The sequence below is a fragment of the Mesoplodon bidens genome, assembly GCF_964165515.1.
Source record: "Mesoplodon bidens genome assembly, chromosome: X".
NCBI lineage: Eukaryota > Metazoa > Chordata > Mammalia > Artiodactyla > Ziphiidae > Mesoplodon > Mesoplodon bidens.
The window spans coordinates 92869667-92895339 of record NC_138163.1 but is presented as its reverse complement, the minus strand read 5'-3'; the positions used below and the strand labels follow the sequence as shown (position 1 = coordinate 92895339).

The 25673-nt window shown below is 43.1% G+C and overlaps 1 protein-coding gene across 2 annotated transcripts; it reads left to right on the top strand.

The window, feature by feature from the left end:
• The first annotated feature begins 1493 nt into the window (after positions 1–1493).
• On the top strand, positions 1494–25030 carry ALAS2 (5'-aminolevulinate synthase 2). 2 transcript variants are annotated; one of them, XM_081221868.1, is made up of 11 exons: positions 1494–1638; positions 6564–6759; positions 7406–7534; positions 8380–8490; positions 10884–11106; positions 11662–11846; positions 14680–14859; positions 17546–17710; positions 18285–18553; positions 20706–20868; positions 24745–25030. In XM_081221868.1, exons 2-11 carry the CDS (start codon positions 6594–6596, stop codon positions 24906–24908), a joined length of 1755 nt encoding a protein of 584 aa, XP_081077994.1. In that variant the 5' UTR covers positions 1494–1638; positions 6564–6593; the 3' UTR covers positions 24909–25030. The 2 variants fall into 2 exon arrangements, with proteins under 2 accessions (XP_081077994.1, XP_081077995.1); XM_081221869.1 differs by having other exon boundaries at positions 1496–1638; positions 7406–7528.
• The last annotated feature ends 643 nt before the right edge of the window (positions 25031–25673 follow it).

Below are 25673 nucleotides of genomic sequence, written 5' to 3'. Positions count from 1 at the left end.
TGTAAATATTTACAAATATTGTAAATAAAGTATATTTCAGTTAAGTAATTACTTAAATTTTTAAATGGTGTTGGCAAGTTTATGAGAGAACAGACACACACACACTCTTATGCACCATTATTGGGGATGTATAGCAAATGTATAGGGCAAATTAGCAGTATCAAAAATTTTAATGTCTATATATCCTTTGACCCAGGAATTTTTTTAGGATGCTACCATATAAAAAATATCCTCACATAAGCCCAAAGATATTTATTGCAACATTATTCATAATGGAGGGGGGAAATCCCTGGAAGTAACTTAAATTTCCATTAATAAGTGAGTGTTTAAATAAATTATGTTAACATTCAGATTCTTGAATAGTATGACTCCACGAAAAAGAATTTATATGGAAAGAACTACATGGCATATTGCCATGTGGTCAAATGGAAAAAAAGGAAATTGCAGATCATTATAGAATATGATTCCATTTATGTTAATATACTATTTTTTTTTTTTTTTGCTGTACACGGGCCTCTCACTGTTGTGGCCTCTCCTGCTGCAGAGCACAGGCTCTGGACACACAGGCTCAGCGGCCATGGCTCACGGGCCCAGCCGCTCCACGGCATGTGGGATCTTCCCAGACCAGGGCACGAACCCGTGTCCCCTGCATCGGCAGGCGGACTCTCAACCACTGCGCCACCAGGGAAGCCTCATTTATATTAATATACTATTAATGATGATAATCTGCTCCACAGATGAAATTGCCTGGTTATGACATAGTCCTGCTGCCCTAGGATTGAGAAGGAAAAGAGAAGAAGAGAGTGAGGAGAAGAAAATTACAAAGGGATAAGGAGTTGGTAATAAAAAGAGGAAATAGAGAACTTCAAATTTTTAACTGTATATCCTGAAAGGGAGAATAGTGCTTAAAGAGTATAGGTTCTGGAACCAGACTGCCTGAGTTCATAGTTGGACTCTGAACTTACTATCTGGGTAATCATCAGTAAGTTGTCTCACTTCTCTGAGCCCTAGTTTCTTCATCTGTAACATGGGAATAATAATACCTTTCTCATAAGGTCCTTATGAGGATGGGCTAAATTTATCCATGTAAAGCACTTAACAAAGGTGCATAGTAAGCACTCAATCAACATTAGCTGTTATTTCTTTGGACCAGGCACTGTGTTGTGTTTTCTGTACATGATGTTATTGAATTGTTACAATGACCTGGATGTCATCTATGGAAGCTAACTGTTACAGAGCCCTTCCCTCTTGTGCTACAGTTGCTTCTGACTTTTACTGACCTCCTTTTACAGTTGAGGAAAATGAGAGTCAGAGAGAGAGATGGTTTTGCTCAAGGTGCCCTAGCCATATAGAGATGGTCTAATTCCAAAGCCCAGCAAACTAATTTTACTACTCCAGAGGGAGAAGGGAAAGAAAATAGAGAGGGGAGAGCCGGTGCTGGGTGACGGGGGGAGACAAGAGGGGACTACATTGGGTTTTATCTCTAGCAAGGGCCTGAGATACCTTTGGGGCCAATGCAGGGCCAGGCCAGCAGAAGGCGGAGTGGGTGGAGCTGAGCCAAGGGAGAAGGGATAAAAACCAGGTCCTGACCCACAACACCCAACCCGTCGTTCGTTCGTCCTCAGTGCAGGGCAACAGGTAAGTGTTGCTTTCAGCCTGGTGCCCTCTTTCTTGGTCTGCCTGCCCACCTCAAGGCTGTATATGCTGACTCTCTGGCTTGACTAGATCTGACTTTGTCTGTTCCTTAGAGTCTGTCACTCTGTCATTTTCTTCCCCCCCACCCCCCATGTCTCTTCCTGTCTTTCCCAGTTTTCAGCTTTCCTTTGTCTTTTTTCCTCCTTGTTTCCTCTCCTCTGTTAGTTTTCAAGATCACTCACTTTACTTCATCATTCTCTGACACTCTAGCTTTCTCTTATTTTTCTTTCATCTGAGGTCTATATGTATCTTTCCCTCTAAATCTCTCTTTCCCTTTCTCTTTCTTCTACTCTGTATCTCCCAGTCTTGCTGTTTTTCTATCTCTTCCATTCCTTCTCTGTCTCCCAGGAAGAGGTCTTGGTATTTTTTTTGGCAATTCTCCATTCCTCCCTCACTTTGACTCCTTCTCTCTCCTTGGCTGACAGCAGAGCTCAATGGGTCAGACCCCAGAGGGCCAGAGGTAGGGAGAGAAAACAAAGTGAATGTGGGGTGGTGGGAATGATGAATTGGGAAGGGGGAGATCTGAGGGAATTGAGAGATGAATAATTAGCAGAAATAAGGGGAGACGGTGGGAGAAGAATGGGGCCTTATGCTGAAAGTCAATTGATTTGTTTTCTCACCCTAATTCACTGTGAGGCAAATCATTCACCCTTTGAAAAAAAGGGCTTGGCCTATGATTTCCACAGCCTCTTCTAAGTTTGATTTCGTGATCTTCTAAATTTTTGTTTCTAAGAGTTTCTGATTCTGATTCCAGGAATCTAAAATTCTTTATGATTCTTCCATGATGAGGAGAGGGTGCTAGGAAGGGAAGTAAATCCTGATGCTTCCAACTCCTGAAGAGAAGTGACCACATCCCCTCCAGACTTAACTGATTCTTTCAAAGAAGGCCACAAAGGGGAGAGAGGGATCAAGGAATGCTGCAATGAGTGGTTTCTGGCTCTCTCCTGGGGTAGAGTTGTGGTTGGCCCCTCTGATCTCTGGGACTGCAGATTGGCTGCTGACACGAGAGAGGATTTTAAGGTGTAGGGAAAATCTTCTAGTAATGCTCTATCACTTGGCCCAAAATTTCACAGTTATCTCCTTGGGTAAAAGCATTGTTTTAAGAAGACCCTGGCAAAGATTGGTGCATAAGTTGTTAAATAATGGAATGAATGAATGTTCACCAGTGCCTGAAATTCCGCTTCAGTTAGAAATCTGTTCCTGTGGTAAAGGCATTGGTTACAACTCAAAATCAAGTGTCTCAGAAAGGGACCTGTTAGTGTAGGAGAGTGGATTTATGCCTGGAGTCAGGCTCTCAATCAGGATAATGTGTAGTAATATTAGAATCATAGATCCATAGTGGTTAAGTTAGTAGGCTCTGGAACCAGATTGACTAGGTTCAAATCCTGGTTCTCCTACTTAGTAGCTCTGTGACCTGAACAGGTTACTTAATCTTTTGGGCCCTCAGTTTCCTCATCTTTGAAATAAAGTTGATATTAGTATATAACTCACAGGGTTGTCATGAAGATTAAATAAGTCAATGTATGTGAAGCATTTACAAAAAGGTACGGCACAGTGAAAACTCTGTGAGTGTTTGACTGTTAGAACCAGATGGAATCTATGGAGCTATCTAGTCCAATGTTTTAGGAGAAACTGAGGCCCAGAGAGGGAAAATACAGAGCCCAAGTTCATATAGTAAGTTGTAACAGAATCAGGACAAGAATCAGGATTGAGACAAGAATCAGTGTTCCAGACCTGGTCTGGTGTATTCATGATGTTACTTCCCTTGGCTATACCTTCACTTTCCCTACATAGAAAATGTAGAATATAAAAAATAACAGATAACACTTTTTCAGCATTTACTCTAGGATAGGCACTCTTCTATATACTTTATATAGATTATCTTACTGAATCTTCACAACATCTCTGTGAAGTAGATTGTCCTTGTTATTATCTACATTTTAAAGATATAAGACATAGAGCAGAGACATGACTTTTCTAATGTCCCAGAGCTAGTGAGTGGTAGAAACAGTATTCAAATGCAAGTAGTCTGGCTCCAGAGGCTGTGCTCTTAATACCCTAAATTGCCTAAAATACTCCTTTGATTCGATTTTACTCACTCCAGTCTCATGATAGGTAGTAAGATAGAATGGAAACAGAGCCCAAGATGGGCAGGCAGAGTGAGGCAGGCAAATTCCAGGAAAGCAGTGTCAGAACAGAGAAACTGGAACTGAAGCTTGAAAGAACTTGATAATTCAACAAATTCCAAGAAGTAGCCTATATTTTCCCAGGTCCCTGAGAATATCATGGCTAAAAGCCCCTTAGAGATGATGTGTGTACTGAACTTCTGTTTTTATACCTGGGGGTGGGATTCACCATCATCCCCAGGCAGGACTGGACTTTGCTTCCAATCTTGGGGGTTTTTCTTCACATTACATACCCCAATGTTGTCATTATTGTTGTTAACGTTGGGGAAAGGAGTTTGCAGGAGCCTGGAACCTGGCCATCTGCTTTGCCTCCTCTCCCTGGGCCATCCGCCCCCCTCACCACCAATAGCTAGGGTCAGCCCCAGCCAGATGCATAGACATGATTCTAGAAAGGAACTCCTCTTCTCTTCCACACCCTGGTCTCAGCTTGGGGAGTGGTCAGACCCTAAATGTGATAAACACTGGGAGCCTTATCTGTGGTCTGCAGGCTCAGTCCCAAGCACTTTAGCCTTCGCAGGAAGGCAGGAGAAGGGAAACTCATATCTCCAGTTATAAGGTAGGCATCAAATCCAATTCATTACCTACCATATGAGGTAGACATAAACATTTGACAGCTGATGAAAGTTGAGACCCAAAGAGGGGAAGTGACTTTCTAAGAACGTCCAAGAAGGAGTTGGGGAGCTGGAAATGAAATAAGAAAAGCTAAGATTTTCTTTTAGGCACTTTCCTAAAGTCTTAACATGAGTTTCATTAGTCCTTTCAACACCCCTTGGCCTTTCCCAATTTCAGGACCCACACACCCTACCGCACATACCAACCTATGCTCTTATGACAGCCTGTGAGAGTTGGAGGGAGGATGCTCTGGGATGGAACAAGGGGAAGAGGCTGCTTTGTGAGTTAGGAAGAGGGTGTTTGCTCTATGAGATCTAAAAGGGAGGGGTATTGCTCTGTAAGAGGTGAAGGAGGTTGTCATATGATAACATGGCCACGAGTTCCTCCTGTTCACTTTTCCCTCACAACATAAAGCCTTAAATACTAGAGGTGCTGTTAGGTCCTACTAAGTAGCTCTCCTGGTGGTAGGAGGGCCTTAGTCTTGCCACATTCCTCCATCTCTCTCCCATTATCCTGTCCCATATCTTGTCTCACCCTCTGACGCTGGATCTCTAGTTTGTCCTTTTTCTTTTAATCTATTTCTCCCTCATGCTATCTCTAGTTCTCTTTGTCTTTATATGTCTCAGCCTTCCCTCATCCCAACCCCCAACCCACCTTAGCCATCTCTCTGTCCCTATCCTTTGATCTTAGCTCTAACTCAGTCTCACTCTCATCTCCCTCAGTAGGGAGGGCCAAGACCCTCTTCCCCTAACTCTTTGTTGTTCTCCCCCACCCACACAATCTCTGACAGAATTTCTCCTTTACCATTGTGCCTGACTGACTCTCTGCCTCTGCTGGATTCTCTCCTCTCCTGCTCTCAGTTTTCTGAGTCTTTGTATATTCCTCCATGCTCCTTGATTTTGCCTCATATCCCTTTTTTGTCCCTCTGTCTGTCTCTAACTCTGTCTGCTCTGTTTCTCTCTCTCTCTCTTCTCTCATCTTTTCTCTTTCATTCTCTCTCTCATCTCAGTCTCTTTCCCTACCTTCTGTATTTCCCATAATCCTCTTGTCCTCTGCTTTTCTGGATCAGTCCTCTTCTCCCTGTTCTTATCTCTACCGGTCCCCTTTCCTCTGGCTTTGATCTCTCTCCCACAATTTCTGTTGTAACTCCACTACTACCATTGCACCTTTGTTCTCTATTACTTTCCTCCTTTTATCTTTCCTAATTTTTCTTTCTTTATGATTTCTTCTCTATTCTCTTTCCTCTATTTGAGTCCCTGCTCATTCATTAATTTACTCCCAAATTCAACAAATATTTATTGAATGCCTACTATGTGTATTTTTTTTCTTATATTCTCCCCACCCCGATTCTCTCCTCTGTCTTAGTCTCTGCATCTTTCATTCACCCATAGATTTGTTTCCCAGATCCCTTGGGTCTTGCTTTCACCTACATCTCTATCTGATTTTCCAAAATCCAGGAGAAACTCCAAAGACAGTAAAATATCTGTCTGGTGACACATGGTACCCTTTTGTTCTATTCCCTGAATCTACTTAAGCTGGTACCTATGGCCTCAAGCTCCTTGTCTCTCTGACTGGGTCTGCTCAGGAAACACTCTGAGTGAAGCCTCATGAGCCTTGGTCAAGGACATCTGTCTGCATTAGCAGGTTGAATCTTCATTTGGCTGAGGCCAATATTCTTAGAAAGAGTCTTAGCCTTAAGTGTTGATCAAAGGGTTGGTGGGTTGTCAACTCTCATCTTGCCACACACAATCACACTTCAATGATCCTTACCATCACAGAGGGGGTCAGTGGCAGAGTCTGAATCAGAATTCAGGCTTTCTGACCTCCAGTGGGAACTCTTTTCTTCACCTCTTTTTAATGATCAGTTTCCTGTTTCTTCCTCTCTGATGCCCTATTCATACATTTTAATATTTGGAAAGTTCTTACCCTGAAATGACAATAAAGGCATTTCTGGGGAGGGAGGCAAGCATTGGGTGAGAAGCTAAAGGCAAAGGATCAAACACAAGAATGACCCTTGGCTTTCAGCCAGGTCTTCATGGTGGAATCTCATCTCTTCCACATCTTATGCAGAACTTCGGGCTCAAGAGGGTGGCAGCAGCCATGTTGCTACAGCGTTGCCCAGTGCTTATCCGGAGCCCCACAGCCCTCCTGGGCAAGATGATTAAGACTCACCAGTTCCTGTTTGGTATTGGACGCTGTCCCATCCTGGCCACCCAAGGAACAACCTGTTCTCAAATCCACCTTAAGGCAACCAAGGCTGGAGGGGGTAAGAAGTCACCGCTGGCAAATGGGGAAGAATGTCTGGGTCCTAGAGATAAGGTTCCAAGTCATACTGGTCATCATTACCTAATAATTGGAAGGGTTCATGTGAAAAGTATCAAGGAAGAATGAGCTTGCCTAAAAATACACTGGCCTCTGACTTCTGGCAGTATCTCTAAAAGGAGTTTCACTCTTATGCCCCTCATATTCTATATACTCCAGTCATGCTGAAACTACTTAAAGTTGTCTGGATTAACTTTGTTTTCTTAAGTTTCTGTGTCTTTGCACCTGTCAAATGACTCTCTCCCATTATCTTTACTAGAGTATCTCATACTTCTCATGCAACATTTAACTTGGGCATCATCTCCTCTATGAAGCCTACCTAGACTTCCAGCCTGTCCAAATCCAATTCTGGGTCACGTCCCTTTCCTCTTCTAGCCCATGTCCTCCCTCCCATCCCAGCACTGTTCATAATGTGTCTTCAGTATGTGCCATTCCCAACAACTCAGGAACTCCCCTAGGGACCAGATACATCCATCTCTGTGTCTCTACCATAGCCTGAGATAGAGCTTTGAGATATAGTACTTCTCAGTGGCCACTGTTAAACTTACAGCTAGAAGTTCACTGCCACTTATTCTCTTAACTTTGCATAGACTCTCCATCTTGGGCCAAGAGCCACTGTCCTTTCATGCTGTTGGAACTCCAGGATGGGAAGAGTAAAATTGTGCAGAAGGCAGCCCCAGAAGTCCAGGAGGATGTGAAGACTTTCAAGACAGGTTGGAGTTAAGTTCCACCTCATGTAACCTCTACACCTAATGCTTGATTTCACTTTATTACAGTCTTGATCTCGGCAGCTCAGGGCAGCTAGTATACATTTCATGATGGAAGTCCAGTCTTTTCCAGGGGAACCATGATACTCAATAGCACAGACTGTGCACTGAAATGCACCCTCCCCAACACACATACATGCTTCTGTAACTTTTAGCTATTAGTCTAAAATGAACCCTCTAGAGTTCTGCTGCCTCTCTCCCAAGTGGCTAAATGGATTCCAACAGCCTGGGCTCCCACATTTAAGCAATACCACTCTATGACAATCTGGATTTGCATAAAAGAGTGAGTTTTGGAAGCAGGTACATACTTTAGAAGGGTATGGAGCCCAGGTGAACTCAATTGGTGCAGACCACTGAAGGCCATACTTGAGAGTTGGCCACACTTGAGAGTTGGCCATACAGTCAACATCTTTCATAGACCCTTTTGGGATATAATTAAGAGTAAAAATTTCAAAATTGAATTTTAATGACTTTCAGAAAAGAAGAGTAAGGTACACTGCCCTGCATCTACCTTCCAAGTGCAAGACTCAGCATTGCTGCTCCAGTTATCTCACCCAAGGGAAAGTCCTAGTGAAGAGAAGTGTAATTCAGCCTATGGATGGTTTCCTGACATATAAGTCTCCACTTGGGGAGATGAGAAAGGGCTCAGTTTGCAGAATATTTCTTCTCTCTGTACAAGGCTTTCCTCCTTCCTAAGCTTGAATATTTTTATGTTGTATTGCGTTTAAAGAAGATAGCACATGCTTTCTTTTCCCCCCCTTTTTTTCATGGCCAATGAATCCCATACTCCTTCTCAGACCTGCCCATCTCCCTGGCCTCAACCAGCCTGAGGAAGCCATTCTTCAGTCCCCAGGAGTCAGAGAAAAATTCAGAGAAGGTCACACACCTGATTCAGAACAACATGGCTGGTGAGTTTGCTGAGGAGGAAGTAAAAGGGGTAGGAATATGGAAGGAATGCTGAAAGGGCTTCTGACACAGTAGAGGCAATGTCAAGGAAGCACTTTAGAGCCAAAGGGAATCTGAGTTTAAATTTTAATGCTGGCACTTGCTGTATCTGCATGCTTTAGAAAGTAAGTCACTTCCCTCCAGTGAGATTTTAATAACTCAACAAGTTATTATGAGAAGGAAATAAAATTACACTTATGGAAGTGCTTCTAACTTGTTATGAAGCTTCATTAAATATTAGGTGTATTCCTATTATTTCTTCTCCATGTTTCCCTCAAAAACTCTCATCCTTCACAGAGAGCCTTTTCCCCCTCTCTTATATGTGTTTATATTCATTTTTTATAATAGAATGTTTTATTTTCCCAATATAAAAATAATATAAAGAGGGAAATTTAAAGCACTCAGAGTTCCATCATCCACCATTAGCTTTTTGTCATACTTTTTCCAGATATTTTCCTGTGACTAAACACACACACACACACACACACACATGCACACACACACACACACACAAAACTACACTTCCCTCCACACACATGTTTTTATTAGAAATATGATCTTCTTCCACCTGGAGTTTGTTATTATGTTTTGTTCACTTAACAATATGTCATGGGCATTATTCCATGTCCCTAAACATAGAGCTGCATAATAATTATTAATGGTTGAAATGTGTTCTGTAGCATGAATGCAACATCATTTAGTTAACCAAGCATCTATATTTCAGGTAATTGTTTCCAATTTTTTGTGTGTATTCTTCCACTCTACATTGTATGTTGGTCTTACATACATATAAATGTATCCAAAGATAATATATAGTATTATCTTAGACTTAGTGTGGCTGTACTAGAGAGTATTTAGCTATTCCTCTATTGGGTTGCTTCCAATTTTTCCTATTACAAACAGAGGTGCAACAAACATCCTTGAATGTACCTCATGTATATAGGTAAGTGTTCCTCTAGAATAGACACTAAGAGGCGACAATTCTCAGAACGTAAGGGTGTGTACATTTTCAATATTAATAAATATTGCCAATTAGTCCTCCAAAGTGGTGTACCAGTTATCAAAGAGAATCCATATTCTCACACGCTCTCCAGCACTTAGTATTATCACATTTAAAATCTTTATCAATTTGATGAGTGAAAATTTGTTTTTGCCGTTTGATTTCCCCCAATTAAGCATCTTTCTCTACATTTATTGAATTGTCTGTTTATATTCTTTGCCCTCTTTTCTATTGGGTTAAAATTTTCCATAGTAATTGTTCAGAGTTTCTAAAAAATAAATTCTGGATATCAATTTTTCTGTTAAACATGCTGCAAATATTCCCCTAGGTGTGTCAGCATTTGCATTTTAAAAACTCTTGGTACATATTTCCAAACATCCCCGCAGCAAAGATGTTTCCAATTTACACCCCTACCATATAAGTTGCCATCTGCAACAATCATGATTTCTGTCTCATGGATAGAGTTCTGGAGTTCAACAAGCCCACTGGCATACATAATTTCAATTTATCCTAAAAGTAGTGTTGCTCCATTTTGTAGTGGTAATGGTTAAAGAAGTAGACTCTAGGTCACTTATTTGTAGGCCACTTATGTGCTGTATGACCTTGGTCAAGTTACCTAACCTCCATAAGCCTCTGTTTCCACACTTGTAAAATGGAGATACTAATAGAACTTTCCACATAGGGTTGTTATGAGGAATAAATGAAATAATATCTATAAGTTCCTAAGAGAGGGTATTACATGTAATAGGCACTTATTAAATGTTGGCTATAATAATATTATTTAAAATTATTATTATTATTATTACTACTACTACTATATTACAATAATCACAATACTACTACTATGTGCCAGACACTAGTTTGGGTGTATTACATTCTGTTTGTCATCAGATTGTCACAATTCTGCAAGGAAGATATTATTAATCCCATTCTACAGATGAGGAAATTAAAACTAAGAGGATTCACGACTTGCTCAAGATCACACAACTAGGAAGTGGCAGAGCTATGACTAGAAACTAGACCCATCAAGATTCTTCCACTGAAACTAGAAGTAGTGATTCTAGTAAGGAGGGTGCCATACTAACCTTGGGAAAAGAGATGAGGCCATGCCAAGGGTAGGAAGCCTGAGTGAATGTATAAATAAACTACTAAGTGAATGAGCCAGTGAGTAAGCAAAGGGATGGTTGAATGAAATAGTAGAGAGTTAATGTGACCCAGTAAGTTAATGACTGATCAAATAAATGAATAAATTGAAAGAGAATTGGAGAACACCAAATCAACAGCATGAATAAAATATGGACTAGCCAGGAAGTAATTTAAAATGAATTCTTCTCATCCCCATTTCTACTCCTGCAGGAAACCATGTCTTTGGTTATGACCAGTTTTTTAGGAACAAGATCATGGAGAAGAAACAGGACCACACCTACCGTGTTTTCAAGACTGTGAACCGCTGGGCTGATGCATACCCCTTTGCTGAACACTTCTTTGAGGCATCTGTGGCTTCAAAGGATGTGTCTGTCTGGTGTAGTAATGACTACCTGGGCATGAGCCGGCACCCTCGGGTCTTGCAAGCCACACAGTGAGTAGTAGGGTCTGAGCCATGAGCTGTGGGGAGACTTCCAGAGAAGAGCCAGAGCCACGCATGGAAGGAAAAGGCAGAGCTGACAGTGGAAACCTTGTTTCCACCCAACACCCCTTTTGTCCAAGGTCCTCCAGCAAATCTAATCCTCAGACATGAACTAAGTCAACAAGCCATGTTTTCCAAACTCTTTGGTGTCCAGTGCTACAAAGGAAAGGATGAGAAGTCGAGCAAGGCCCACTCTCTATGAGTTCTTACTCTGGCTGCAGAATGAGTATTGCCAGAGATGATGTGCAAACTCCTCTAGAAGGTCTTCCAAGCTAATCAAGCTCAACCTGGCTTCTCCCTTCATCCCTGAGTGCTTTCAGCCTGAGAAGGAAGGTCCATTTATCCCCATTGTCCCCAGCCTGCCCTCTACTTGGTCATATAGGACACAGCTCATAGAGAATCACTAAGTCAATACTGATCCCCTTCAAGGAAGAGAAACCTACCCAGTTCCTCAGAATCTGACAAGAGCTTCTTCTCCTTGTTCCCCCTCTGTTTTCTCCTTGCCAGAGAGACCCTGCAGCGTCACGGAGCTGGAGCTGGTGGCACCCGCAACATCTCGGGTACCAGCAGGTTTCACGTTGAGCTGGAACAAGAGCTGGCTGAGCTGCACCAGAAGGACTCAGCCCTGCTCTTCTCTTCCTGCTTTGTGGCCAATGACTCTACTCTCTTCACCTTGGCCAAGATCTTGCCGGGTAAGCCTGGTGCCTGAGCTTTGTTCAGGGGTGGTATCCTGCACTACAGCATCCAGGTTTACTGCCTCCATCACTCCTTCGCTGTCTTCTGGGTAAGAAGGACACTTCCTTCTTACCTACCTTGCATCTCCTCAACACTGGATGACTATATCCCAACCTCACAGAAAGGTAACATTATAAATTTATCATTTCCCAACTCGACTTTACTCTTAACACTTATAAACAGTCCTTTTATGTCCCTACATCAACTTTTTCAAACTTTCTTCCCCCTTCTAAAACCTGTAGCTACCTCCTCCTTCAGTCTTAGCAAATAACCTCACATCTTACAACACAAAGAAAACAGAAGCCACCAGACAGGAGCTCCTTTAACTTACAGCCACCAAATCCACAAATTCATCTGACTGTTCATGTACCCTTCTTTAATTTTTTCTTTTACAAATTGAAAGCGCATCTCTCCTTCTGCCTAAAGCCAATCCCTTCATTTATACACTAGATCCCATCTGAATCCCATCTTCCTACTCCCCCATTCTCTAGCCAATAATGTCTTCAACTCATATGCCTGTCATCCTTCCATCATAGCCCAACCCTCGATGAATGTAACTCTCCACCGTTTTTTGTTTGTTTGTTTGTTTGTTTTTTCGGTACGCGGGCCTCTCACTGCTGTGGCCTCTCCTGTTGCGGAGCACAGGCTCCGGACGCAAAAGCTCAGTGGCCATGGCTCACGGGCCCAGCCGCTCCGCGGCATGTGGGATCCTCCCGGACCGGGGCACGAACCCATGTCCCCTGCATCGGCAGGCGGACTCTCAACCACTGCGCCACCAGGGAAGCCCTCTCCACCTTCTTTATGTCAATCCTGGTCTTATATACTTGCTCAGATGGGAGCCACTAAAAATTCATTATCCCCAACGTCTACCAGGTCCTCTATGCTGCCTGGCAATCCTGTTTTCATAGTCAGCTCTCCAAGTCTCCAAGGTAACTTTGCCAAACCCCGTTCTCCTCAGCCTTCTTACACCTCCACCTCACCTTCAACCACAGCAAATGACTTCACCTCCTACCACACGAAAAATAGAAGACCCCACGCAGTAATGTCCTCAGCTTCTTGCCTCAAACTACTTATAAACTCATGAGCATTCCCCCAGGTCCTCTCCTCTCTCCTTCTCTCCTGTCACAGTAGAAGAGGTGCCCTTTTTCTTGTTGACTAATTCTTACATTGGTGCTCTGTGTCCTCTACCTCTTCAGGAACCTTGATCTATGAGTTCTCTCTCTCCCTCCTGTATCTTTAGCCTCTCCCTCTCTTTAAAAATGTTGAAGTCTTTTGCATCTCAAAAAACCCCCACCACTTTCCCTCATCACTCTCTAGCTACTGCCCTTCTCTCTCCTCCCTATAACAGCCAAACTGCTTGAGAGAAGTCTCCACACTTGTTATCCAATTCCTCACTTCCTGTCGATTTTTCAGCACACTGTAAACACCTCCACTGCTTCTCAGAAACTTTTTCCGAGATCACACATAGCCCCAGCTAAAGCCAACATCTTTGGGAATGTTTTCAGTGAACCCCCTCTTCAGCCTTTGGAATTCAACTTCTCTCCATTTCCTCTGCCACCATCCTCACCTAGACCAACATCATTTTCTTGATTTCACCTTTGCCCTCCTACAATATATTCTTCACAACAATCAGATCATATTTTTAAAATGCAAACCTATCTTTGTTACTCCCCTGCCCCAAACCCTTTAATAGATCCCCACTGCCCTTAGAACCAAATCCAAACTCTTTATAATGCCTTCTAAAGCCCTCAATAATCTGGCCTTTACCTATCTCTTCAGGATCATCTTTTGACACCCCTCCTCTCACTCTTTCATTCAGTAATATATTAATTTATATATTCACTCACTCACTTGAAAATCAGTAATTTGGTTTTTTATCCATTCATTCAGGAAAGGTTTGCTTAACATCTAAAGTACACTTAGACTCAATCTGGGTACCAGAGACAGAAAGATAAAAAGATGTGGCTCCTGCTCCCTAGAAACTCCCAGTCTACTTATCTTTCACAGCAGGTCCTCCAGGAAGTCATGCCTGATTTCCACAGGTAGAAGTGATTCCTTACTCTAATGAAAGGCCACAGTTCCTTGACGTCAGTACAGTTTTGGGGGCCCAGGAATCAACTCCATCCACCAATTTCCCATCTCTACCTGTTCTCCCAGCATTGTCCAGTAAAAAGCCCTGCATTCCTCAGGTCCTAGAGAAAGGTCTTCCCCTCTCTGGACCTTAGCTTCCTCACTTGTACAGTAAAGGGATTAGATTCCATGGTCACCAATGGCCCTTCCAGCTCTGACTTCTCATGAGCTTATGATTCAAATTGTGAAAGTCTGATGAGTGACTACCCTGTAACTATAAGCAGAGGGATGCTACCTGGAAGAGGTGGGATTTCATCTAGATCAGGAAGAATCTAGCATCAGTCCAAATCATCAAACATTCCCTGGGATAAACTCCTTTCTAAGGCTTAATCTTGGTGTCTAGGAGAAGGAACCTAGGCCCTGTCCTCAGGAAACTCTGGAACTTCTTGGGAAATTCAAATTTCCTCCACCCCAAGATAGTCAAAGGCCAGACCAGAGTTAGAAATGCCTGGAGGGAAGAGTGTAGGGGTCAGAATTTCAGGGCAGAGGAGTTCTTCCAAGAGAGGAAGAGGTGTTACAAAGGCTTCCAGAGGATGGAGAAGCAGAGCAGAGTCTTTAAAGGGAGGAAAGGGTTGGCTCTCTGTCCCTGCCAGGTCAATCCTGAGGTTGAAGTGTGAATACTGGGACAGAAGCTTAAGCGTCATGCATCTGGTTCTTCAGGGTGCGAGATTTACTCAGATGCAGGCAACCATGCTTCAATGATCCAAGGTATCCGCAATAGTGGAGCAGTGAAGTTTGTCTTCAGGCACAATGACCCTGACCACCTGAAGAAACTTCTAAAGAAGTCTAACCCTGAGACACCCAAAATTGTGGCCTTTGAGACTGTTCACTCCATGGATGGTAAGCATATGTGTGAGTGTATGTTTACTAAAATTGGTCTCACAAAAACTATGATGATAATGATAACAGCTAACATTTATAGAGTGCTTATTATGTGCCAAGCAAAACTATTAGTATTTTACATGTATTAATTCACTTAATCTTCACAACGATTCTATGAGGTAGGTGCTATCATTATTTCTGTTTATTTATATGAGGAAATTGAGACATAAACAAGTGAAGTGACTTGCCCTAGGTCACACAGCCAGTAAATGCCAAAGGATGGAGGCAGCTATTACACTGATCTCAAAGGTTAAGAAACTAAAGTGCAGAGACAGTCTGAAATTTGTCTTGGTTGGCTCAGTAAATTGGTGCCAACGTGAGGACTTGCACCCTAGGATGTACGATTCCAATTCCTTCACATGACACTCCCTCCATTAGAAGTGCAAATCAATCATCCCAGTGTCCGGTTTCTGCAACAGAAAATTTCACAAACAATTGCCTGGGAGATTTTTCAGGGTCCAATATCATCCTACCTCTTTTCTTTCCCCAAATGAAACAATGCTCGAATCATTCTATTGTTGTCCCTTTTAAGCAGAAATAGTGTGTTTTAGGCATAACTTTCTGGATTTATTAAAAGGAAGAAGTCCTCACTTCATTTCAACTTGTCACTTTTCCAAGTGAAACAAAGGAGAGTCCACTGTATTCTCTGATTTAGCCAATGTAAGTGCCATCACATCAAGCAATGGTGATGCACAGGCTGTTGAACCAAACTATCCATGTTCAAGTCCCAGCATGACAACTTACTAGCTTGGGCAAGTTTCTTAATTGCTCTGTGTCTCAGTTGCCTTACTTTTAAAAATGGAGATGATAATAATAGAGTAGCTGCGAGAATTTAAGTAAGTTCATTTATATAATGAATTTATTGTCATGCCCTCTTTCACAGTTCTACAACTAACAATGATTGTATTTCTAACACTGAGACTACTCTAATTCATTCATTTTTTTTTTTTTGGCCACACTGCATGTCTTGTGGGATCTTAGCTCCCCAACCAGGAATCAAACCTGGGCCCTCAGCAGTGAGAGCACAGAGTCCTAACCACTGGACCACTAGGGAATTCCCTCTAAATCATTATTTCTGTAGTGAAAGCCATGTTGGAACCATTCTACTTCCTTACATTTGCAAATGAATGGTTCCTTATTCTTTTGGTGGAAACCCTGCCTAAATCGTCAACCATAGGGCTGAATTCCTCCCACTGAAATGATGCTTGAGCCATCACACTGTCCTCTTTGTCTTGGGCTCCAACTCCTGTGGTTTTCTCCCCTCCTGTTGTCCCAGCTCATATACTTTTATCCAGGCCTGGAGTCCCTGTTCCCACCAGAAGAAGTTTCTTCTGTATTCCAACTCCCTGTACCATTAGTTTCCAGTGATGGGGAATGGCAGAAGTTTGGGTTCTTGTATATGTAGAGTGGCCACAGAGTCTATACATGAGAGTCACAGCCATCTGAAGACCTTATAAATGACTATCAGCATAGAAGATGTCTAGAATAACAGGGAAAAATGGTAAATCTGCATGGAAAATGTACAGGAACACACGGATTACTTCTAATTCACTTTCATTCAGTATATTGAGACTGAGTCTGTGGGTGGGGGCCCTCAGGTAACAACACTGACAGAGATGAGACAGAAATATATCCCCACAGAGACACAGAAAAGACAGAAACAGAGGCACAAAGAAACTCAGAAAGAGCCAAAGCTATAGAGAAAAAAAGTCTGAAGTCAGAAAGGTAGATAAAAAAGGGACACAAACAGTAAGAAAGAGAGAAGTGAGAGATGAAGGTGAGGGAGGGAGTGAGAGAGACACTGACAAAGAGAGGAAGGAAGGGGAGAGGAGAGAGAAAAACAAAGGCAGAGATAGAAAAACAGAGAAACAAAGATGGAAATCGCCACAAAAAGAGAGAGAGTGACAAAAAGCCAGAAAGACAGAAATAGGGAGGACCAGTGAAGAATAACAACATTGACAGGGCTGCCAACAGTACTTGGCTGAGGGGGTGAGCAGAATCTAAAATCAGGACTACATTAACCTGGAGCAAAAGGTTATTTTATTTATTTATTTATTTTTTGCGGTACGTGGGCCTCTCACTGTTGTGGCCTCTCCCGCTGTGGAGCACAGGCTCCGGACGCGCAGGCCCAGCGGCCATGGCTCACGGGCCAAGCCGCTCCGCGGCACGTGGGATCTTCCTGGACTGAGGAACGAACCCGCGTCCCCTGCATCGGCAGGCGGACTCTCAACCACTGCATCACCAGGGAAGCCCTACTTTTTTTTTTCAATTTATTTAAACAAAGGCATCATATAGGCTAGTGCCAATCCTAGATGGAAATACACAGACTTGTACGGAAAAAAAAAAAAAAGAAGCAGAGAGAGGCTGGCAAATAGCATAAACAAGATGACAGATATTATCAGAATGAAGTAAAAGTAGAAAGAGAGGTAAGCCTTAATCACAGGTTGGGGAAAACACACACACACACAGCTTGGGTGGGTGTGGGGTGAAATTAGTCAACACATATAGAAAGGTTTGGCATAGCCCCAACTGACAGTGCACACCCACCTCCTTTCCCAAACTAAAGTAGTTATGGGTCACAAATTCCATGCTGGAGATGGAGCTGGGGAAGGGTTATGATCTACCTCTGTTGGCTTTTGCTCAGGTGCCATCTGTCCCCTTGAGGAGTTGTGTGATGTGGCCCACCAGTATGGGGCTCTGACCTTCGTGGATGAGGTTCATGCTGTAGGACTGTATGGGTCCCGGGGTGCTGGGATTGGGGAGCGTGATGGAATTATGCACAAGATTGACATCATCTCTGGAACTCTTGGTGAGTGAGTCCCTTGGGTTGCCCTTATATACAATCCAGAAAGGAAGCCCCTAGAAGACCCTTTTCTTCCTCCTCCCTACAACTGCACGAGCTATTCGGGTAGAATTTACAGCACCAGGCTATGGAATTCCGGGATTCTCTCCTCCCACTCCCACCCCACTGCAGAGTTGCTGAGAAAGTCTGGGAGGGTTTTCTGAGAAGACCCCTGAGCCAGGCCAAATAGCCAAGTTCAACTCAGTGAGTGGAGAGTTGTGGTTCTAAACTCCTCCCCCACCCCAGCCCCAAACTTCATTTTAGCTCCACTTTTGGGCCTAACCAGTTGATGGTCCCACCCAGCTCCTGCATATCTAGTCATTGCATATGGCAGGCCTTGAAAGTCCTATCTCAAAGCAGCAGAATTATCAGCTCTGTCTGCCTTGTCGTGGACAGGGGAGATGAACAGAGGCCTGTGAAGGGAGTCTGGAGCTCCAGCTTTTGGTATACCTCCTTGTGTTACCTGGTGCATGACCCTGTTCCTTGGGGGACTGATAATGGGGTCTGTGCATATCCTCCTCATTCTCCTCCTTGTCTCCAGGCAAGGCCTTTGGCTGTGTGGGTGGCTATATTGCCAGCACCCGTGACTTGGTGGACATGGTGCGCTCCTATGCTGCTGGCTTCATCTTCACCACTTCACTGCCTCCCATGGTGCTCTCTGGGGCTCTGGAATCCGTGCGGCTGCTCAAGGGAGAGGAGGGCCAAGCCCTGAGGCGGGCCCACCAGCGCAATGTCAAGCACATGCGTCAGCTACTAATGGACAGAGGCCTTCCTGTCATCCCATGCCCCAGCCACATCATCCCCATTCGGGTGAGAGCCCCACACTGCCCATTGCCTTCTCCACCTATCTCTTCTGGGAGCCTTCCCACACCCAGCAAACTGACACCTGTTCCTGTCAACTCTGCTTTCTTGTTAACCATCCTCCTTATTGCCAGTTTTGTTGCCCTTTTTGAAAAATTATCAGTCATTCTGGATTAGCCAGTCTTTTTTTTTGTTTGTTTGCATTCTCTCATGCTTATTTTGCATTAGCTATTATCTCATGCTTATTAGACTGTCCTGACCCTCAGTTTTTTCAAACTGTGGATCAAGACCATTAATGGGTCGCAAAGTCAGTTTAGTAGGTTATGATTAGCATTAAAAAAATAGAAGAAATAGAATCGGAAATGTTGGAGCACATCACACATAGTAAGGGTATCGTTTTATGAGAAATTTGTTTCAGTTGCGTATATGCACGTTTATGTGTATGTGTGTACAGTATGGTCATGGTGTGAAATGTATTTCTTAACGGAGAACTGAAGTCAGAAAATAGAAAATCAAAAGCCATGGGGCTAGTTGCTACTTTGGATTCCCAACTATGTTTGTGTTTATTGTCTTTTAAAATGAACCGCTATTGTATGTATGTGCCACACCTTCTTTATCCATTCATCTGTCGATGGACACTTAGGTTGCTTCCATGTCCTGGCTATTGTAAATACAGCTGCAATGAACATTGTGGTACATGACTCTTTTGATGGACCTAGAGACTGTCATACAGAGTGAAGTAAGTCAGAAAGAGAAAAACAAATACCGTATGCTAACACATACATACGAATCTAAAAAAAAAAAAAAAAGGTTCTGAAGAACCTAGGGGCAGGACAGGAATAAAGACGCAGACCTTGAGAATGCACTTGAGGACATAGGGAGAGGGGAGGGTAAGCTGGGATGAAGTGAAAGAGTAGCATAGACATATATACACTACCAAATGTAAAATAGATAGCTAGTGGGAAGCAGCCGCATAGCACAGGGAGATCAGCTCAGTGCTTTGTGTTCACCTAGAGGGGTGGGATAGGGAGAGTGGGAGGGAGAAGCAAGAGGGAGGAGATATGGAGATGTATGTATATGTATAGCAGGTTCACTTTGTTATATGGCAGAAACTAACACACCAGTGTAAAGCAATTATACTCTAATAAAGATGTTAAAAAAATGAACCACTAATTCTTTCTTAAATGACATTGATTTGTGTGTGTCGGTAAGCTGGGGTATGGTAAGGACAATTTTTTGTGACCTTTATTGATGAGAATGGTCACTGTTCTTGGGCTAACCCAATGTTCCCTTGAAAGATTTTGTAAATATGTTTAATTAACCCAGTGACAGCACCCCAGAGGTGGCTTGGGGGGGCTATCTTCTTACCCAGAAGCACCCCAAATTAACATACTAGCTAAGTATGCTTGCTCTGCCAACAGCTTCAAGACAAGGTCCCTAGAGCCACCTCCACCTCCTTTCTTTTTTTTTTAATTGCAGTATAGTTGACTTACAATACTGTGTTAGTTTCAGGTGTACAGCAAAGTGATTCAGTTATATATATATATTTTTCAGATTATTTTCCATTATAGGCTATTACAAGATAGTAATAGTTCCCTGTGTTATATATTTAATAGTTCCCTGTGACAATAGTTCCCTGTTATGTAATGAATCCTTGTTGCGTATGTATTTTATGTATAGTAGTTTGTATCTAATTTATCCCTCCCCTCCTCCCTTTCCCCTTAGGCATCCATAAGTTTGTTTTCTGTGAGTGTTTTCTTTATAGATTCATTTGTATTATCTTTTAGACTCCACATATAAGTGATATCATATAATATTTGTCTTTGTCTGTCTTACTTCATTTAGTATAATATTCTCCAGGTCCATACATGTTGCTACAAATGGCAATATTTCACTCTTTTTATGGCTGAGTAATATTCCACTGTGTGTGTGTGTATGTGCTGCTATGAACATTGAGGTACATGTATCTCAAATTTGATTGCTGCCTCTGAGCAACTCCTTGATAGAAATTCTAGACCTGCCACTGACTAGGCCTCTTATGAAAAAATATGTCCCAAAATTCAGTGGTGTTCCTTGATCTGGTTCCCTCCACCTACTTAATGGAGCTAGTGATAGCAGTGCCAGGGTAGCAGATACTGACAGCCTTTTCTCCTGAGCCCAGGTGGGTGATGCAGCGCTGAACAGCAGGATCTGTGATCTCCTGCTTTCCAAGCATGGCATCTATGTGCAAGCCATCAACTACCCAACTGTCCCCCGGGGTGAAGAGCTGCTGCGCTTGGCACCCTCCCCCCACCACAGCCCTCAGATGATGGAAGACTTTGTGGGTAAGTCCTCAACATGGGTGCCTACAGTACTCTCCTTCCCTTCAGCCCCAGTATGTGAAGAAGTTGAGAATGGATGCCATTAAGTTTTAAAATATATTCCTGGAACATCTATTATGTGCCAGACCCTATACTAGGGTCATAAATTAATGAGAAACAGTTCTTATACTCATAGGGCTTCAGTTTGGTTGAGGAGATCATAGCAGACCCAAACAATGACTTCAAGGGCGGATCAAAGTTCAACAAAGACAATGTATGGGGGAGTTGTGGGAGCAGAGAGGAGGGGTCTGACCCAACCTGTGGGATTCAAGACAGGCTTCCTAGTGGAGGTGACACCTGAGCTGAGTCTTACAAAGCTGTGTGGTACTGGACCAAGAGAAGAAAGAGGGTGTAGAAGGGGTGTTCCTAGCAGAAGGAAGAGCATGAAGAAAGGCAAGGAGGAGGGTGAGAAGTAGCCTGGGACTTATCAAGAACAATAAGCAGGTGTTACTGGAATGTAGGGTAGTAAGAATGGAGTGGTGGAGGGCAGTGTTTATCTATGAACCTACAAAGACAACACAAGGTTTAGAGGCTTGTAGAGCTGAGTAGCTTGGGTTTTATCCTGAAAGATGCCAGTTTAGATGCTCCCTGGTGGTCTAGTGGTTAGGATTCCGCACTCTCTGAAAGATGCCAGTTTAGTCAATTTACCTAAAGTTTACTGGATTCCTGTTGGGTGCAGGGCCCGGCACAGAGCAGGTTCTCATTCTAGGTCTGTTGGGTGAAAGACACATAGGCAGTTGATGGTATAGCAAAGGAGACAGACATAAACATGGATCGTACTGGTCCAGTGTGATGAGTTCCAGTACTCTGGGAACTGGAATGAGAGTGCTCATTTATGGCTAGAGAGGGTATAGGAAGGGTGAAATTAAAGAGGCTTTATTGGTAAGGAAGTCCTGCTGTACCTTGAAGTACATGTGGTATGGCGTAAGGACATTCCAGAATAAGGGAATTCCATGAGCACGGACCTAGAGATAGGAAAACAGAGGGAAGGCATGGGCAACAGTCATTCTGTTTGTCTGGAGCATAGGCAGAATTAGAGTCCCGGGAAGAAAAGACAGGTAGGCACCATTCATTCATTTAAAAACATCAAATAATGCTAGCCAACATTTATTAAGTACTTACCATGTGCTAAGAACCATTCTAAACACTTTACATGTATTAACTCATCTAATCCTCATGGGGTACAGATAGTATTATTAGTATTTCCATTTTATACATGTAGAAATTGAGGCATAGAAATATATAATAACTGGTACAAAGTCACACAGCTATTAGATTTGAACTGGAGAGTCTGTTTCTACATCCATGCTCATACCACTAGATCTGTATACTACCTCTGTGAACTAATGATCTAGACTTCTGGACATTTTGCTCAGTCCTCTCACTTGCTCCAGGCTTCAATTATAGACCTCTCAGTACTCTCAGTTCTCTGAGTGTCCATTTATGCTGGGCTTTTGCAGGAAAGAAATATGAGGCTTCCACCATGACTCCGCCAGTCAGTCCTTCAATGTCATAGCCAACCCATCATGAAATCTTGCAAATGTTCTCTACAATCGCTGTCTTTTCTCCACTGCCACTTCTTTAAGCCATGTCAATGTGATTTCTTCCTAACTGATTTTCCTGCTTCTCTCTTGATTCCTTCTAATCCCTTATCCATACTGACCACTAGAGGGATTTTTCTAAAAATCTGACCATATAGCTCTCTTGCCTAAACCTCTTCACTTTTCCCTATTGTCTAGACTAGAGCAGTGGTCTCCAAGGTGAGGTATGCAAGATGATCCATAGGGTAAGGGGATTTATTAGAATTTTATGTTTACTTTTTATATTAAAAAATAGGAAATTAAGCATGACTGATATTGATCTCTAATATATAGAGTGACAATGATATATGTATATAGTATATAAAAAATACATACATTGGAGGTACATACTACAACTTTTGTACTAATAGGATGTATAAGCCCCCAACTTGGAGACAACTGGCCTGGAGAACAGTCAAAGCTCCTTGGCATGGCATTCAGTGCCTTCAACATGGTGATCCCTATGCCCTCACTTCTTGCCCACATTTATTTTATTTCTCCAGCTACACTGAATGATTTATAGTTCCCTCATTTTGCTCTAGCCTCTTACCTCTGGGGTTTTGCTAATGATGCTCCCTTCTGATTGGAATGCCCTCCCTCACCCCTTACTCTGGCTCACTTCTTTTCATCTTCTAGACTTAATCAGGCATCCTTTCATTCTTTCGACACATATTTATTGGATACCTACTGTGTGCTAGACACTGTTCTAGGTGCTGGGGATCCAGTAGTAAACAAAACAGACACAAATTCCCTATCCTTCTGGAACTTACATTCTAGTGGAAGGAGATAGTCAAAAAACACTTTAAAAAGTAAGTGCAAATTAAATAGCATGGTAGTTCTAAGCACTATGGAAAAAAATAGAGCAGAAAAAACGTGCTGGTTGAGGGGATACATGGGCTAGCTTGGAGGAGGGTTGTAGCATTAAATGGAGTGTTATGGGTAGAGACCACCAAAGTGATACTTGAGCCAAGATATGAAGGAGGTGAAGGGGTTAGCTGGGCAGAAATCTAAGAGAAGGGCATCCCAGGCAGAGAGAATAGCCTAAGACAAGGAAGACCCTAACACAGCAGTATTCCTTCTGTATTTGAAGAACAATAAGTAGATGAGTGTGGATGGAGTGGTGTGAGCAAGAGGGAAAGAGACAGAAAACTGAGGAGGGGCAATGTGGGCTAGACTGTGTAGGGTATTATAGGCCACTGGAAGGGTTATGGCTTTAACTCTGAAATGGAGAGCCTTCTGAAGGATTTAAGCAGAGGAGTAACATATCTGATTCAGGTTTTAAAAGAATTTCTCTGACTTCTATGTTGAGAATAGACTGAAAGAAAGACTGGGAGCAGGGAGATCCATTAGGGGGCTACTGTAATATTCTGGGTTAAGACATGATGGTGGCTCAGACCTGAAAATAGCACTGTAGGTGATGAGAAGTGGTCAGATTTTGAAGGTAGAGCCAATGGTATTTGCTGATAGACTGGATGTATGGTAGGAGAGAAAGAGAAAAATAAAGGATGGCTCAAACACTTTTGCACTGAGCAACTGGAATTGCCATCAACTGAGATGGGTAAGGCTGAAAGTAGGGTCGACTTGGTGGAGAGTAGGGAGATCAGTAGCTCAGTTGTGCTCATGTTAAGTTACAGATGTCTACTAGATATCCAGGTGGAGATATAGAAAGGCAATTGGATATACAAGTCTAGAATTCAGGATAGAGCTTTGGGCTAGAGATGAAAATTTCAGAATCATCAGCATACAGATGGTATTTAAAGCCATAAAACTAGATGAGATCACACAGGGAGTAGGCATGAAAAAAAGTCAGGGACAAAGACACAACTGAGGTACTTCTGACAGCAAGGTCAGGTTCTGTCCTCTGGGCTCCCACTCCCTCTAGGAAAAACCCCCGCCCCAGGCTCCCAGGTCACAATACTGACGACACTGTGTGGGTAGTGTCAGTGTCATCTTCCTCACCAGGCTAGGAGCTTCCAACTAGATGGATTCACTTCTTGAGCCACAGCATGTCCTGTACTTAGGGCTTGGTTCAGGCCAGGCCAGTAGAGCTTCAAATTATGTCACATGAGCGCTTCTCAAACTTTTATACATCACAGCACCCATACACAAATGCTAACATTCATAGCACACAGTGGAGCAAACTGAGGAGGATACTTCTGGTTCCGAGACATCTCAAAGGGTTGAGGGGATCAATATCTTGGCACATCTGTAATACCTACTCTAACCAATTATTTCCCTCCCCTCCCCTCACTACCTTCAGAGAAGCTGCTGGCAGCCTGGACTGAGGTGGGGCTGCCCCTGCAGGATGTATCTATAGCTGCCTGCAACTTCTGTCGCCGTCCTGTGCACTTCGAGCTCATGAGTGAGTGGGAACGTTCCTACTTTGGGAACATGGGGCCCCAGTATGTCACCACCTATGCCTGAGAAACAAGCTGCCTTGGATCCCCACTGCACCTGCACCTCTCTTGGGGCTGGGCCACCTCCTGTCCTCTGCTTTGTTGTGTGCCTCTAGCTGACTTGAGCCTGAAAATAAAGAGCAAAGTGTAGCATTTGTAGCCCTTTGTTTGACAGAGAACAGACAACTACATTATACCTGACCCCCTCAGACAAGTGGCAGAGCCATGAGGAAAAAAACTGATCACCTGTTGGTCTGACCGTCCCATTTTATTGATAGGGAAACTGAGATCCAGAAAGAGGAAGAGGCCAAAAACTACACAGTGAGTTAAACAAAGAGCCAGGACATTTGGCAGGTTTCTATCAAATGGCTCTTTCCCCATGGTTTCAACAAAAATCCAGGGATTGACTCTTCATGCGTAGGCCCAGAAACTCGGGCCCCAGGTAGCCTCTGAAGCTAGGAGGTGGAATCAGCCCAAACCAATCTGCCTGGAGGAAAAGACTGGTTCCCCAAAACTTTGGAGGTATTTTCCAACAGAGAGAATGGATGTCCTCCTCAAACCATTATCCTCTTTGCTTCTCACAGCACCTTATAGTACAAGACTTATCAGTTCTGTTTCCCAAGGTGAGAAAAAGGCTTGGCTATAGCAAGCAACTTGTTCAAGGCAATGCTCCTAAATTTTCTAGGCCATAACACACTGAAAACATTTGCATGGCACGCTTGGGTGAATTAATGGTATTACTTGTCTAGGAGGCAATCTTTCCTGACACTTTTGCAATTCCTGGTCGTGCCTG